This window comes from Acanthaster planci, linkage group LG02 (assembly GCF_054643075.1).
Source record: "Acanthaster planci isolate LZ-2023a linkage group LG02, COTS_SCS, whole genome shotgun sequence".
Classification (NCBI taxonomy): Eukaryota; Metazoa; Echinodermata; class Asteroidea; order Valvatida; family Acanthasteridae; genus Acanthaster; species Acanthaster planci.
The window spans coordinates 29,848,023-29,863,915 of record NC_141778.1 but is presented as its reverse complement, the minus strand read 5'-3'; the positions used below and the strand labels follow the sequence as shown (position 1 = coordinate 29,863,915).

The window sequence follows — 15,893 nt, the reverse complement described above, 5'->3', positions numbered from 1 at the left end:
CCGGTACGTGTAAATTACAACGTACTGGCCTTTCTCAATTTTCAAGGTTTTCACTCAGTTGCGCTTGGTAGAGAGATATCGTATTCACATCAACTCAACCTCAAAAACTTTTCCCTTCTGTCCACAGACTTTCAGAATTTTGGGGGTTATTTCATTTTCAAGACCAGCCAGTTATCACAATCACCTGTACATGGTGTAAAAAAAAATCTTAAAGATCTCAAGTCGTTTTACATACAGGGTCCCTGAATTGACACTTCACAGGTCAACCGCCTGCATAAGTTTCACTACTCTGAAAATTTATTTGTGTTTACCAGGTACTTTAGATGTTACCAGTAGGCTGGTGAAAAAAAATCCCCCAAATCAAGCCAGGGTCTTGAGTTCCCAAGATCCGTCATTATCGATTGTGGAAGTTCCGACAGGCAAGAGAAAGCATGCATGCTTTCATCAAACCATCCAGCCGCATGCTGGATCCAGTTTCACACTTGGTCGGAACTTGGGCTAACTGTGGGCTCAAAGCCTGGACGTCGCGTGGGTCTCCCCCCTCCCCCAGTAAACGAATAGGATGCACCAACTCCTTCACTATCTAATGAGAAGTTATTCAGGAAATGGCCAATACAGGATGTGGATAAATGGATCGCTGATTAAATGTACTGACAGTCATGACTCCGCGGGTAAAATACTGCACCACAAGAAGCCGTCTTAGCAAGTACGATGACCAATACATGACAAATCACATACTATCGTACCTTAGGAAATTGTCATGGGTAAGGAAAACTACACTTTAAGAATGTACACACCCAAGATTCTTTCAAACGTCGACTTTTTTTAAACCTTAACTCATACAAGACTTCCAAAAGTACAACAAACCAAGGTTGAAAAGGCTTTGACTAATGATTAATTAATAAGGAATGAAAAAAGGAGAAATGCAACAACTTTTTCTCAGAATCACTTTTTGTACATGCTTAAACTCTTCTTCAGTGTGTAAAAACTGTCCTTCTTCAGTGTGTAAAAGCTGTCCTTCTTCAGTGTAAGTGTACTGTAACTGATTTAGCCTAAGACGAGAGTGGTACCTACATGTACACGCACTTGTCCAACTTTTTATGGAAAGGTTGGCCATATGTTACCAGGAGTCTGGTGGTATGACTGAGAATGTATGGAAATACAAGATGTTCCCTTTGACAGTCAGTCACTACAGTATACTCAGTAAAGGGTACCGGACTGTGTTGGTCTACTTTTCTGTACTGCAAAGTTTACACTACCTTAAGTTTTGGGACTCTCAAGCACAGCGCATGTGAGATATTTATAGTCTAAGCATGAAAGACTATTTTAGGACACAAACATGTAGGCTCAATTTCCTTCCAAAAGGTACTTTTAGAACACGAGTCATTATCTTTGGGGGAAAAATTTCGACAAATATTTCAGGAGGAAGAAAGGAAAAGATACCAAATGTCTGGAAATAATTTGCATTCTATTCCTAAAGTCAGTTTGGAACATGCCACAGTTGAACACGCACTTCAAAAATTCAGTTCCGACAGTCGTCACTGAAAAAGACCCCTGTGCACGTGACTGCTGCCTTATGTGCTGTTTCTAGGAAAACTTTGACCAAGTTCTGAATTATTTCAGCGGAAACAGAGTTTTAAAGTGAAACTTGGAATATGGGTGCAGGCACATGTATGCCAGGAGGAATTTTGATGAAAATGATTTGGGGAAGAAAAATCCAACTTTGGAAAGTTACTTTGAAAACATTTAGAGCCCTTCTTAACCCTAACCTTCCCCAACCACACAGAATTAAACAGTAGTAAAGTGTTTAATTCTGTGGGATAGGTCTGGTAGGCCCATAACAGCTGGCTTTGCATTGGGTTTGGCATACCTCAAAAAAACAAAAAGTCCAACAGCCTCTGTGCACAAAGTCCCATATGGGTGTTTAACTTTGTGTGAATGGAGAAGGTTAGGGCCAGCAACCCTTGGGGGTTAGGGTTAATCTATATCATTTACACTTTAATTTTCCTGACTTTCACGAAGTAAGGATTTACCATTACAGGAAAGAATCCTAGAGAGTTTGTGTACGGACACCACTTGACACCCTGTGCACAAATACTATGAGATTGTTCTAAAAATTGTGTTTTCTATGTGAATTCATACATCAATATCTTCACTGCCAAATTTGAGTTTTTAAGACATTTTATTGCTTTCAGATGTCTAGTGGGTCACATCAAGGAAAGATTATGGAAGTGGCATTCGTGTTTCTTTCCCAATTATGTTTGAGGCCGCTTTGAGAGGAATTTGCCCACCCTTTCACACAAAGTCAAGTCACTAAATTTCATTACTAGGCTATATGTAGACCCATAAACAGGGCTCAATGAATACTACTCCGTCATAAAATCAAGCGAATGTTTAGTTATGCCCCCGGTTATCCCGGATAAAGTTTTCGAAAGAATCCCTATTAATCGGGACAGGGCCCAGTATACGACAGAGGAGTATTCGTCATAAAATCAAGTGGATGTTTAGTTATGCCCCCGGATATCCCGGATAAAGTTTTCGAAAGAATCCCTATTAATCGGGACAGGGCCCAGTATACGACAGAGGAGTATTCGTTGGGTCCTGTTTACGGGTCTAGGCTATATGAAGAGCATATCAGTCCACTTTTCACATTATGAGGATTACTTTTTGATAAGATCGTAAAAAAAAAAGAGAAAAACAAATGGAGAGTTCGGTATCCTACCACCATTATTCTTCTATTTCACAAATAAAATTTTTGACTGGAACAAAAGACAAATTTATCTCAGACAATTTCAGGTGTTCCAAAGGTGCATAGGCTTGTTGTCAATGAAAATTACAGAACTTGTGGCCAGATGTGAAACTCTTGGTCTTGCCAAATAAATGAGAACAAAAACTGCAGTGGATCTTTAAGTCTATACTGAAGAAAAACTCCTGAAATCCGCAAAAAGAAACAATCTCTAGCTTGTCTAGGCTACCATCAATCATGCCAACTTCAAGTGGATTTTTTTTTTACACCACGAACTGCAAACAATTCGGTGCATGTTTACACGGTAATATAAATGTTGCAGATACAGACATCTTTCAGTATTTCGTAATCTGATGTAATGGAAATAAGGATGACCTCCTGAAGTGACGCGTAGGCCCTAGTCATATCATGCTAGCACACACATGGGAGACTTACCCGGGCAATGGTGAGTGGGCACCGGTGCTCCGACCCGCCTTTCAGAGAAAAGCCCCAGGGTGCGCCACCTCGGAGTGTCACGTCCAACGTTCGCGTTCTGGGATCACTTTCGCCCTCCTCCATTTCGTAAGAACTGAATATTTTGCTAATTTCAGATAAAAACTACAGCCATACGCCGGTACAGTTGTGCAGTGACTCAATCAACAATCCAGAGAATCGAAATTCTGCGGTCTATGAGCAGAGGGCACTTCGAGCTGTCGCCTGCAACCGCAGGTCTGGTACCCATTGTTTCCCACGCTCAGGACAATGGGGTAAGGGTAACCATCTAAAAACCTGTGGATAAAATACGGTGGTCAATGAACGACAAATAGTGATCCCGAACGTTTTTTTTATTATTTGTCAAATGGTCAACAGAGGGCAGGCATTCCAAACAGCGGACATGTTTTGAAGTCGCTCTTCTGTTTCAACTTTGCTTGTGTTTTGACAAGATATGTACCATGTTACTGACCTAACACAACAGAAAATGGATAATATCCAGTCTTTTTTACAGAAAATTGTGCACATCCCATCAACTGTCACCGCTTTAAATTTACCAAAACTTGCATTAGTGTACAATTGAAAAAGTTTACAGTAAGCTATTTTCTAAAATCATTTAACTTGCTTACGACCAGGGGCGGATCCCGGAATTTTTCCATGGGGGGGGCTGTCAGGCTGGAGATTTTGTTTAATGTCTCGTACACACAGGCAATGCTTTCTAGCTACACCAGAGACTCTTATTTGTAACACTCACCTTGTACACAAGAATCTGCAGGATGCTATCTTGTTTTTAAATTAAGTTGTTTTTTCCCCATTTTTTTTAATCTTTTTTATTTTCTACCCCCCCCGAATCTGCACCTGTATTGCCATTTATGCAGCTATCTGACATCCATTTTTCTCAATGAAAACTATTTCTTTTTACAAATGTTACTTGAAATTTTCCGTGCTTTTCCAGAGATTGTTGCTTGCTGTCATTCCTTTCAAAGAAGACAGTTTAGCTACATATACTTTACACTTTCTTTTCAAATTATGAACCCAAAATGTGCGCATTGGAAACATGTGAGAAAGGCTTGATCAATGGTAATTTACTTAAAATCAATAATTTAACTTAATTTAAAACAAAAAAGATATCCCAAATTCTAAAATAACTGTTACATTGAGGTATGATGCCTGGAATGACATCACTGTTTTTAGCTCGTATGGAAATTTGTACGAGCATCATAAAACCAAGAGGTATCCAAGGTACCACTTAAAATGCTGAGTAAAAATTAAAAATAAGGTCACTTAGAATGAAAAGATGAATTTTCATGGATGTCATAAAAGAGAAATTGCATTGTGTAGCCCTTTAAAAAATTTTGAGAGATGGAACACAGAGAAAGTTGAACACTGAACTGGTGCAGATGTTTTATTTTAGTTCATATTATACAACACAGCTGTACACATACACCTTTGATACTTTACACACATAATTCACCTTTAGCTTTAACCAAATGCAGGGGGGTTAATGTTTACTACAAATTTTACGTACCAATTACAAACTGACATAATATAATTCATCACAAATTTTCCATTTGTTCAAAGGAAATACTGCTGTTTGTCTAGGCCACAGACAAATTAATCCAAATGTCATTCAACGTGATGGATATTTTTGTTCAACAAGGCAGTTCAGTAATTTAGAAAAGTCAACGTTGTATGATTTATATAACCAAAATAATTGCAATTTTTTTTTTGCTTGAGTGTCCATTCCTAAAATATACATTTTTTACTTCACACAAAAAAAGAAAGTTCACACACAAATGCACAATTGGAAAAAAAAAATTGCTCAAAGGCACTGCATAGTGATTTACTTTGTTAATGATATTTTTTTTTAATTCTAAAGACTCTTGAAATCTTTGACTTCAATCCAATAAAATTCAGAAATTTAAGAACAGTATGAATACAAGCTCATCCCTTGGGTTGCATGCGAGTACACCGAGTGTGAGTCCTAGCGCCAAAGCACCAGACTACTGCTGAACAGCTTTTGAGCTGCTCATTTTTCTCAGGTAGGGTGTACACATTTTTATATTTGCTGTAAGTGTAACCAAGAGAGTCTCATTCCTTTGACTGTACTCAACGCCGTAGCTGAACCTGAGTGCGAGTATTAAAACAGAAACACGAGTCTACAATTTCAGTATCGAGGTGCTAGACCACTAAGGAGCACCCAAGGGGGTGGGCTTGAGCTCCTATTTTCAATTTGTCAAATTTATTTTAAACAAAGATAAAATTATACACCTACATCTGAAACTAAACTACTAACTCTGATACGGCCTTACATTCCAGCCCCATGCAGCACAATACGGGGAAGGGCGCTTGGACATCATGAGATGTTTCAAGGGGTAAATTCCGGTCAAAAACAAAAATACCAGCCCCCCTCACGGCACATCCTGGGTGCACGCGCCACTGAATTAGTTTCCCCGTGAAGCTTTAATTTACACTTATGTGTGTGAATGAAACCTTATCTCTTCAATCCAAATCAAGTAAGCATTCATGGGTAAGAGTAAAAGTTGAAGTACTAGTTCTGGATGAGTATCCTACATCTCAAGTGCCACATTGTTTCGACTCGTACTCGGGTCCTTGTTTTTTTTCTGTATTTGCACTCAGTGCCAACAAGAGTACTTTCAGTACCAAATACTGAAAGTCAATGTGATATGCATTATAAATATGAGGGCACACAGATCAAAAGCGTGCATACGATTTATTTTTCAATGGAATTACCGTGATTCTGTTACCACACACTCTCCCTGGACAAACAAAGCAATTAAACAGTTTCTCGACTATGGATGCAATCCGTTCTTAAAGAAGCTAGGGAATTTATACATTAGTTCCCACTTTCCACTGAGTGTGTGTCTAGAGCTTTCTACGAGAGGCTTGTATAAATTATATACAAAATAAAAAGAAATTCAGCCCAAATATGCATAAAAAGGCCCTCAACAAAGGGAATCAACTTTCGTTGAGTGACAATGACTAGCTACCACATCGGTTCAAATTTGTGCTGCCTGGCTTGAGTGTGGGCCTCCTATATGATTGAATACTGGTTGAAAACTGGTGAAGGGTACAACTTGCCTTGTGCACGCAGGATTTTCACATGAATGTGCAAAATGCAAAAGTAGGATGTGTGAACTGATCTTGGTTGGAGTGTTCAAGCCGTTCATATACCACAATTTTTCACCACTGGGTCACTCAATGCTCAAAGTTGACAGCCTAACACTGCAATTATGCTTGAACTCCAGGACAGGTTAAGGCAATGTACCAAGGGCACAGAAAAGGGATTGACTGAATACAGATCGTGAGTAAACATTCTACACTGCAAAGCTCACACTTACGTGGTTTCCATGTTTTAATTAGCCGAGAGTGGTAATAAATTTTCAGGGGCATTTAATTCTGGGGTAAAAAGTTTTGAAATACTTTGCAGTGCTCTTATGTTTACCTGGACCTCTGCTGCAAAACTTTTAGGACATGCTCTTACTTGTAAGCAAGAGGACAATGCCCAAGTTTCCTGACTGAGTCTGAGATGACCAGGTCCAAGGTTACGAAAGAAAGACGGTTTTGCACCTGACTGACCACACTTACTGGCTTTCTCACAAGAGCACGAGAGTAAGGATGCACCGAACTGCCACATTTATTTGCACATTTATGCACTCATTTCAAAAAGTGTGCCGGACCATTTTTCGTCAGAATGAGCCCAATCTGGTAGCATCTTTATATCAGATGCACCGGAGTACACAGAAATAATGCCTCTCATGCGTCTTCAATCTCCATTCTTCATTTATGCCACAGGCGATCATTCATGTACCAGTCCAATAGCTATTTTATCTTCACATAATTTTTAGATTTCAGTGTTTTTAGATTTAAGTCTTTTTGACTGAAAGCTTCCAGTCACAGCTGTACACAATCTCTGTCCAAGTGCCCATCTACTGCAGCCTATTACAGGACAGAATGACACTCTCCAATCATTTTTGATGGGGGTGGGCCAAGTTTGACATTTAAATATTAAAAGCGGCAATGGGTACGGAAGCTTGATAGCAGACATCAGCTGGGCATTTAATAATTTCTTTCTCAGATGTTAGCATACGAGAGACACAAGCTGAATTTAAGGTCATAGGTCAGCCACACGGACTATTTGTTTGCCTACATTTCCTCCAGTCATCATGGACACAAATGCAAAGGGGGCGTTCTCAAGTCCTTCAGCAACTGTTTCCTTGTACTGGAAGAAAGGGGAAAAAAATGAGGAAATTTACAGTGGAAGTGTAATTTTAAGTGGAGTTTACATTGTGCAGAATGTCAAAAACTATCACAAGTGACATTCCTTCAGAGCCTGCATCCCGTTTTCTCTGGTTACCTTACACACATTCAGCTCTGCCACAGTTGGCCATGTTGGTTTGTGTAGATACGCTCTGAGAGTCCATGGGATCTAGTGATTAACTTTATGCAACATACAATGGTTGATTGTTGAGTACTGTAATGGTGGGACATGGCTTTTTTATGCCCATGGGATGCATGGCACCCAAGACAGAGCTATGCTCAATGGAAGTAAAAATGTATCTCACATCACAGCTGTCAACAACTGGTGAACATTCCGCAGGTTTTATCGTGAAATGGGTTTACGGCAAATTGTCCTCTCAAGCGGCAAGACTGAAAGAACAGGCGACCTATGACAAACGCCCAGCAAAGCACAGTGTGTCTTTATTATGCAAATGATATGCAAAGCAGTATCTGAGTGATGTCACAGCAAAGCTAACCTTTTCCCTTCAACATGGGACTGCACTAGGCCAAAGGCAATGAACAGTGTTCAAGACATAAGTGCGTATACGTTCAAATACCTTGATTTCACCTTTCCTGTACCAGGCACAGAGTTGCTGCACGGCATCAGGGAATTTATCCACGTAGTTGAGGACCAGGAACCTGTCTCTGGTGACGTTGCGCTCGGTCAGGACTTGTTCCGTCTCGGCAGGGATGGGTGGGGGGTAAGGGACGTCGGTGTTGTAGACCGAGATCTGACCGCAGAGGATGACGTGAGAGTCGGGCGTCATCTGCAAAGGTGCGAAATTGATGCAAGGCTTCTAGTGTCTGCTTCGTAGGAACACAAATTGGAGGGAATCTTGAAATGGCTTTTTGGAAAGGCGAGGTTGGAAGATAAAAAACTTATGTACGAGTCCAGGATTGGCCTCGCCTATAACTTGCAACATGAGCAAGCACATGAAAAATGTCAAATATTTTAATTTCCGAGTCCGGTTGATGGAAATTTGAACAGATGCAATATTTTGATGGGTTCGCATCAACTACTAGCAAAGATTTTAGCATGAGTTGTCCTGCATGTCTGTATACAAATCCACAACAAGTTGGTGAACGTTACCACCATTGGAACCTGGCATGGAAACGATGCACGACAAATAGAATACCACCATTTGACTTTCACCTTGGAGAAGTGACAACAAGAAATAGGGCGTTCTTTTACAGTTTCAATGAGAATTATGGTAAATCATTTGAAAATGAAAATGTTTCATAGTATGTCTCACGGAAAGATAAAAACATATTAATGTGATTACGACTGCTTTTCATTAAAACCTGACCAAGTGGTGAATGTTTTTATTTAAAAAAGCTCTTAGGGTCAAAACAAAATCCTCAAAACAGTGATTCAAATATTTATTCTGATACCGTTTATTTTGCTAAAATGCATGCAATTATCCTCAATGTAAATGTGACTTGTCCCACCTGCTGAATGACGGCGTCGCTGACGGCTCCTCCCACGTTGTCAAAGTAAACGTGCACCCCTTGAGGGCAGCATTCTCGCAGTCGCTCCCCGACGTCTTCCGTCTTGTAGTTGATGGCGTGGCTGAAGCCCAGCTCCTGGGTGATGTAGGTGCATTTCTCCTCGCTGCCGCAGATGCCGACCACATTTGTGCAGCCTTCCAGTCTGGCTATCTGAAAAAACAGGGGTAAAAAAATGGAGGATAATCTCGAAATCATCTGAATAATTATTGCCATTGTCACTGCCACAGTTAGTCTGTGAACTGCTCTGTGAAAAATGAGTCATGACATTTTTTTTCCCCAGTAATTATGTTCCGTTACCATAGGGTAAGCTGAGCTTTTTGAGTTGATAGGCACTCTACGGGCGAGAACTGTGGAGGGTTCCTCTTGCTTGATATGGCCGGAGATTCTTGAAAGGTCTTTCACTAGACCGTGGCTCTGGTGACTTGTGACTCATTTTCACAGAGTGGGTCACATAGTGAGAGTCGAAGAACCCCAACCATCCAACAAGATTCTGCTTAATTTTCAGTAAGGGTTAATTTCAATTTGAAATTTTTTATTTAAAAATAATTGAAATGAGGACATTCACTAGTTTGATTGAAAATATCCCAGAAATGACCCCTTTCCATTGTTTACGGTTGGTCTTTTTGCTGCTGGGTGGTGGCTTTGTCCCCCACCAAATCTTTGCAACATGATGGTCCAGTAATTGGGCATCTTTAATGGGACCTTATCACTGTTACGCCCCAACTACAGCATTGTCCCAACTGTAATGGGACAATGCTACAGTTGGGAGTAACACTACCACTTCATGCTCCTTGAACATTTTCAAAACAGATTCCTTCTTTGAATTGTTTTATCACCTGGCAAGAGATTTTTTGTACTCATTCCGACGAAAGTGAAACAAATTTGAATGAGACAAATTGGTGACCAACCTGTCCAGCAAGTGATCCACAGGACCCCGCTGCGGCACTCACGACAAATGTCTGGCTGCCGTCTGGTGCCACGTGTCCCTTCTCTTTGATGCCAAGGTAAGAAGTGATGCCTGAAATGCCGTACAGGCCGAGCATAAGGGACCAGTGCTTCTTCACCAGGGCGACATCCACCTGTTGGTTTGGAAGGTAAACACCGAGGGCTCCCTATAAAATATGTTTTTCAAGAGGCAGCAAATGAACAACTGATGTTGATAACATTTTGGGCATAAGCCCTTAACCTTTAAGATGTTCTGAAATTCCACATGGAGGTCTTGAGCGATTTTGTAGAATTAGGGAAGATAGAGGCAGTTTCTTGAGAGTGAATTTGATGCCCCTAGATTGTATAAGTGCAAAGAGTACGCCACTGGTCTCCTGCAGAGGGAGACTGCAGGGTATTCGTTAAGGTTTTAAGAACACCTTTTTTTAACCTGTTTAGGTCCACATTCTATTCAAAGTAAGCGCATGGAATGAAACACCTGCCAGTTTAACCATTTTTGAATCTTTTCAACTTTAATAAGCTCTGGTACTTGGATGATATGACCCTGACAATGGCAACTCAAGGACACCATAGCTTTCTTATAGGCTGTGTCTACTCCATGGTCTACTGTCCTGTGATGTTGACATAGCTTCATGATAATACAGACAAAACTGATTTAACCACTTGCCTCCAGGGTTTCCAGAACCGGGCACCTTGGGTTTGTATGCATAGCCTGGGTAACTGAAATCGGACAAAAGAGCTGGGCCTTGTAACAAAAGACCGTACTTGGAACGAAAGACCAAGCTGCTGGGATTTACCGTCATTTTTCATCATTAGCGGAGGTAATCCGTCATTGTTTTGAAACAATATACCACTGTTTGAGGCATTCAGTGCCAGCGGATTATCAGCAGGGACAAAAGTACTCCTGCGATGAGCGATACAGTACCACTGTATGCTAATCCGGCCGAATTTGAAAAGACGCCACTGGCATTGAGAAACACACTGGGCCAATTTCGGGAACAAAGGAAATCATGCAACACTGCACGATCTGGGCTCTCTTTACTAGGTCGCAGCCTGGCTGAAACAGTTGGGCGTCAATGGAGGATGCCTGTCAGATTAGAGTAGCCACCAGACAGTCATTCGTGTGGGTGTAAACGTCTAGTAAATGAAGTTATGAATTTTTGAACAATTTTGAAAACGGAAAATCTTGAAAATCCCCTGGGAACTCATCCTGCACATGCATATTCCACCCGGCAGAAAGTGGTTAAAATGCTTCATAGACAGTTTCTGGAGGTACATTAACAGATTCCCTAGGTAATAAAAGTAAAACGAGAGATGAAACTGGCATTTGCTAACCTCTTCTTTGACTGCTACCTTCTTTTAGATTACAGAGTTAACAGTCTGCAGCTTCGGTTGATGGCAGTATTTATGTCATGTACATTTACTTTGTACATATTGATGTACATATGTACTAGTATAGAGGTTGTGCATGGCAGCCATCTTGCAGGTAACTGCTTTTGTCGCGGAGGGATAGCACAAAAGGTCTACTCATGTGTATCCCTGTGGAATAAGAGCTCTTACCGAAAAAAATGGCTGCCATACAGAACCTCTACATTATGGATAATCAAAAAATAATTATTTTTTCACGTTTGACCATACTCCAATAAAATCACCAAGTTCAGACCGTGTTGCACTTGAAGATAGCTTGCATTGAGCAATCTAAGTTAAAAACTCCTCTGCAAACCGCTCTCTTGAGGCCACCTTTTGCGGGCCATCAGGCCAAATGTAAAGAGTTGTTAATGGTCAACAAGTTGCTTTTGAAAGTTTGTCCGGTACTCATCCGTGACGAATGCAGAGTTTCTTGTGGGTAAAGTCTCAAGCGGTTCCACCTGCAACTGGTCCTCAACTTGTCCAGGACGAGCTTTCAGATGCTTCCAAACCGGATGAATACTGACGGAGGTATGCTTTTGTGATTGCTCACTTGGTAGTTTGTGACTTGACTTAACACCGAATGACTTGCAACGGACTTGCAGGGACTAGTGGCTGACTCAACTCCACCACTACTCACCTTGTTGACGATGAGACAGTTGAACCCCTGCACGTCCAGCGCTGCATAGAGCTGCCAGGGCAAGTGGAAGCTCTCGATCACCTCACCCTTGGAGTAGCCAGAACTGCGGCTCTTGACGACCACACCCACCCCTCCTCCCTCAATGGTATCGTCTAGTTTCCATGGCGACATGTAGTCCGTGCCTGTGTCTATGTTCATCCTACACCTCTGGATGAGTTAAACCACAGAATAAATGATACTCTTTCCATCTGGTAACACAAAAAATCTCTCAATATTTCAAAGCAAAGGATACAAATCTGGAGCTAGTTCTTACAAAAATTGAATTTGAACCACAGAACATGAATGTAATATTTTTCCCTGAGATGCTCTACAAAACGTCTTGATTTTCGACAGATAACGTAGATGCGAATCCCTCTAACAGAAGTTTGAAAAGTAAAATGAGGAGGAAGCCATGTGGCTTGACTCTGGCACCAAAAAGGGACACCTACATGAACTTATCCTGGTGCAATGAGCACCGGTGTACACAAATCAAGAGATGTTTCCCTGGACGCTTCCAATGGCCCCCTTTAATGGCAGAAAGCACAGTGTTGAGTTGTGTACATAGCAACTGTTTATCACATTACTTAACTGCCATTGGCAGGGGCCACTGCAAATGAACAGTGATTAGCGCTACCAAGATCACTGGATTCCTCTATAAAAATCCGCACTTCTTACCATGTAGGGATCGACAGATAGGCAGAGTAGTTTGATGAGAATCTGGCCATCTTCAACCTCTGGCATGGGGCAATCTTCCACACGAAAGTTCTCTACCGTAGGTATCCCATTCGCTCCTAGATTTTAAAGATCCCCAATAAATAACAAAAATATGATAGGTACCCACCCTGTTTCACAGTCCCTCTCAACATAAATTTAACAAGACAAACAGGGTCTGAGTAGGCAGTGATTTACCCATTCCTGGCACAGCGTACTGAGGCAAAATGGGAAACAACTGAGTACCTCTATCTCTGCATGACAGACGCATTGAATTCATATCTGATAATTATAGTTTATTACTGAGAATCCTGAGTTCACTTTTTTTAATCAAATGGGCGAGGATTCTGGATCTGGCCACCATGTACTCATATCCAAACACATGCCACCTCACTCTGAATGGTCATTTAATTGACAATCGTTTCATTCACAGTAAGAAAAACTGAAATTGTCTGCGGAAAAGTCTTCTTGGTTATTTTAGAAAAAGTGTTGGTATTTGTAAAACTGGAGAGCTGTGGTGGCCAGATATGGACTTTTTCCCCCACCAACTGACTCAATATGAAAGCTGATATTCATGAACCTGTTAACTGCCTTCCCCCCGGCATTGCATCAATTTTGGGTCTCATGCATGTCTCCTGGTTTGGCCAAGTTTTCCACGCGTAGGATGGGGATCTTTAGTTCATCTCCACCATTCACAATACACAGGAAGACTGCCCAAGAGAACTTCCAGAACCTTTATACAAACTATACAGATAGCCATGTACATGTACAAACTCACATAAACACATTTTGGCCATTTCTATCGTGCCCACTCACTCTGCCATCACAGCATTTTCTGCAACAAAATTTCACACATATACCTTCTTGGTGAATTTAGATGTCTGATGGGGTGGTTTATTCACCTTACGTCCTCATTAACAGGGTGAAATTCTAGAAGACTTTGCCCATCCACACTACAGAATATCAGCAGCATGTACTCTCAAATACTGTCAGCTACATGACAGCTTGACCAATCAAAACACAGCTTCTATCTGTTCCTTCTTGTTTTCCCGTCAACCACAGATAAAAGCCACACTGTAACTGGCCCAGTTTGCTTCCATTCCAATGACCAATCATAGCTCCGCTTTTCAGCCCAAATGTGCTTATGTGAGTTTGTACATCGTTACCTGTAAGGTTTGTATAAACCAGCCTTACAGTTTTGGGAGTAGCCCAAAAGGTAGGGATATCATATCCCAACTTTATCAGTGACCTACTCGAAGTAGGAAGCATGCAAAGAAAAAAGCTCAATTGCAGAATACCCCACCACCCCGCATGATCAACCTCATACTAGTCATAGCCAGGTATAGGTCAAAGTGTCACGCTCTTTTCATGGGATTTTCACCTTGTACCCACGTAACCAGTCAATCCAGGGGTCGTTTTTTAGAGTGGCAGGGTATTCTGCAATTACTCCAGTTTGCCATGTTAGGCCTAACTTTACTCCCCAACAATTAGCTGGATACTGTAGTAAACTGCAACACCCAATCTACGTTATTACAATTACCTGGCCGGCTAGCAAGACACACTCGCTTGTTGGAAGATGCTGCCATTTCAGTTTCTTACAAATTATGAGTTCCGTTCTAAAGGCATGAAAGGCAATGGCTGTAGTTTCGACAGTCAGGTAAGTTTACGAGCGGCAGTGGGATACCCCCAGAACTGTGGGATCCGACGTCCGCCCCGCTCCCATGAGCGGGGCGGACGTCGGGTTTCGAGTCAACTCGGACCCAAACCAACTCGGACCCATGCCAACTCGGACCCATGCCAACTCGGACCCATGCCAACTTGGACCCACGACCAACTCGGACCCATGCAAATTCGGACCCAATACTAACCCGGATCCACGACCAACTCGGACCCAATACAACTCAGACCTACGACAAACTTGGACCCACCCTGAGTCAACTCGGACCCAACACAAATCAAATCATTTTAAAGTAAAAATGTGGAATATTTCCTATTGTCTTAAACTTGGAGACAGTTTTGAAGTGTCGTGTGTCTGCTCGCGAGCTCATTATTAATATTTTGTGATGCCACGTTCTTTTTACAATAAGAGGAGCCATGATCTCGAGGGATCATAGAATTATTTATATAAATCCCAAATTTGGGATAGATAGTTTCCTGTTCAGAGTATTTCTTTCACAAAAAGCCCCACATTGCAGGCCTTTTTTAGATAGAGGTGGGCGGCTACATTCAGAGCTGAGCGCATAGTTTTACTACTATTAGGGGGGTATCTTCGGGAAACGGCGAATTAAAAAAGTTCAGAAAATTGAAATGAAAAGTGATCGATCTGGCCATAATCTTGAATTTCCAGGGAGCAAAAATAATCTTGAGTTTCAAGCGAAAAAAATGAAGGCCTCTTCATTTTATGGTTATGGTTGCACTACACCAAAGGGGTCCAGACAACTTGACCGTTTGCCAACTCGACTTCGGACAACTTGACCGTTGAGACAACTCGACCGTCGAGTTGTCCGAAGTCAAGTTGGTACACGGTCGAGTTGTCTGGACCCCTTTGGTGTAGTGCAACCATAACCCATGAGACTCAGTGGGTCCGAGTTGACTCGAGGTGGGTCCAAGTTGGCGTGGGTCCGAGTTGGTTGTGGGTCCGAGATGGTCATGGGTCCGAGTTAGTATTGGGTCCGAGTTGGTTTGGGTCTGAGTTGACCTGATCCCGGACGTCGGACCCCACAGTTCTAACTTCTACGGGTAGCCATGGAGGAAGGAAAACAGATGTTTTCCTTCCTCCAAGGGGTAGGACACTCGGAATCAAAACTTTTAACTAGTGAAAATGAAAACCAGTTTTACTATTTTTTTCTTCACTGACATGTTTAGTTCACAGTCGTGGCCATTTACTAGTGAAAAAGCCAACCCTGAGCGAGGTGTTGTTAAAACATTCGCTAAACTATGATGCAAAGGATATTTTTCTGCTCTGTTCCTAAGAGAGCCGAACGAGGTCTCCTGATTTTGGTGTGATTTCGTCTCCAAGTTGTTTTGACTGTAGTGCGCCACCAGGTGGCTAACACCATGAAGAAATAAGCCTGGTGCCAACTCGTGACATACATCAGCCCTTGTCTGTACATTCATTTTGGG

General features: G+C 41.7%; 2 protein-coding genes across 9 annotated transcripts in view; both read right to left on the bottom strand.

Moving 5' to 3' along the window:
- The window catches only part of LOC110977222 (uncharacterized), a 114,520-nt gene extending 111,059 nt beyond the window's left edge, over positions 1–3,461 (bottom strand). Inside the window, exon 1 of one of the 2 annotated variants that reach the window (XM_087133732.1) lies at positions 3,182–3,461. In XM_087133732.1, the coding sequence (XP_086989858.1) occupies positions 3,182–3,304 (123 nt within the window). In that variant the 5' untranslated portion in view covers positions 3,305–3,461. The remainder of the gene's footprint in view (positions 1–3,181) is intronic. The other variant, XM_022231140.2, reaches the window with a different exon arrangement.
- Positions 3,462–4,596: 1,135 nt separating this feature from the next.
- On the bottom strand, positions 4,597–15,805 carry ptgr2 (prostaglandin reductase 2). Of its 7 annotated transcripts, none has more exons than XM_022231072.2 (8): positions 15,673–15,805; positions 14,311–14,408; positions 12,735–12,850; positions 12,021–12,227; positions 9,937–10,107; positions 8,969–9,178; positions 8,077–8,286; positions 4,597–7,460 (listed from the first exon to the last, which is right to left on the bottom strand). In XM_022231072.2, exons 2-8 carry the CDS (start codon positions 14,354–14,356, stop codon positions 7,353–7,355), a joined length of 1,068 nt encoding a protein of 355 aa, XP_022086764.2. In that variant the 5' UTR covers positions 14,357–14,408; positions 15,673–15,805; the 3' UTR covers positions 4,597–7,352. The 7 variants fall into 7 exon arrangements, with proteins under 7 accessions (XP_022086764.2, XP_022086760.2, XP_022086759.2 ...); XM_022231068.2 differs by having other exon boundaries at positions 14,311–14,386; positions 15,609–15,793; XM_022231067.2 differs by having other exon boundaries at positions 14,311–14,386; positions 15,628–15,792.
- Between the last annotated feature and the right edge of the window lie 88 nt (positions 15,806–15,893).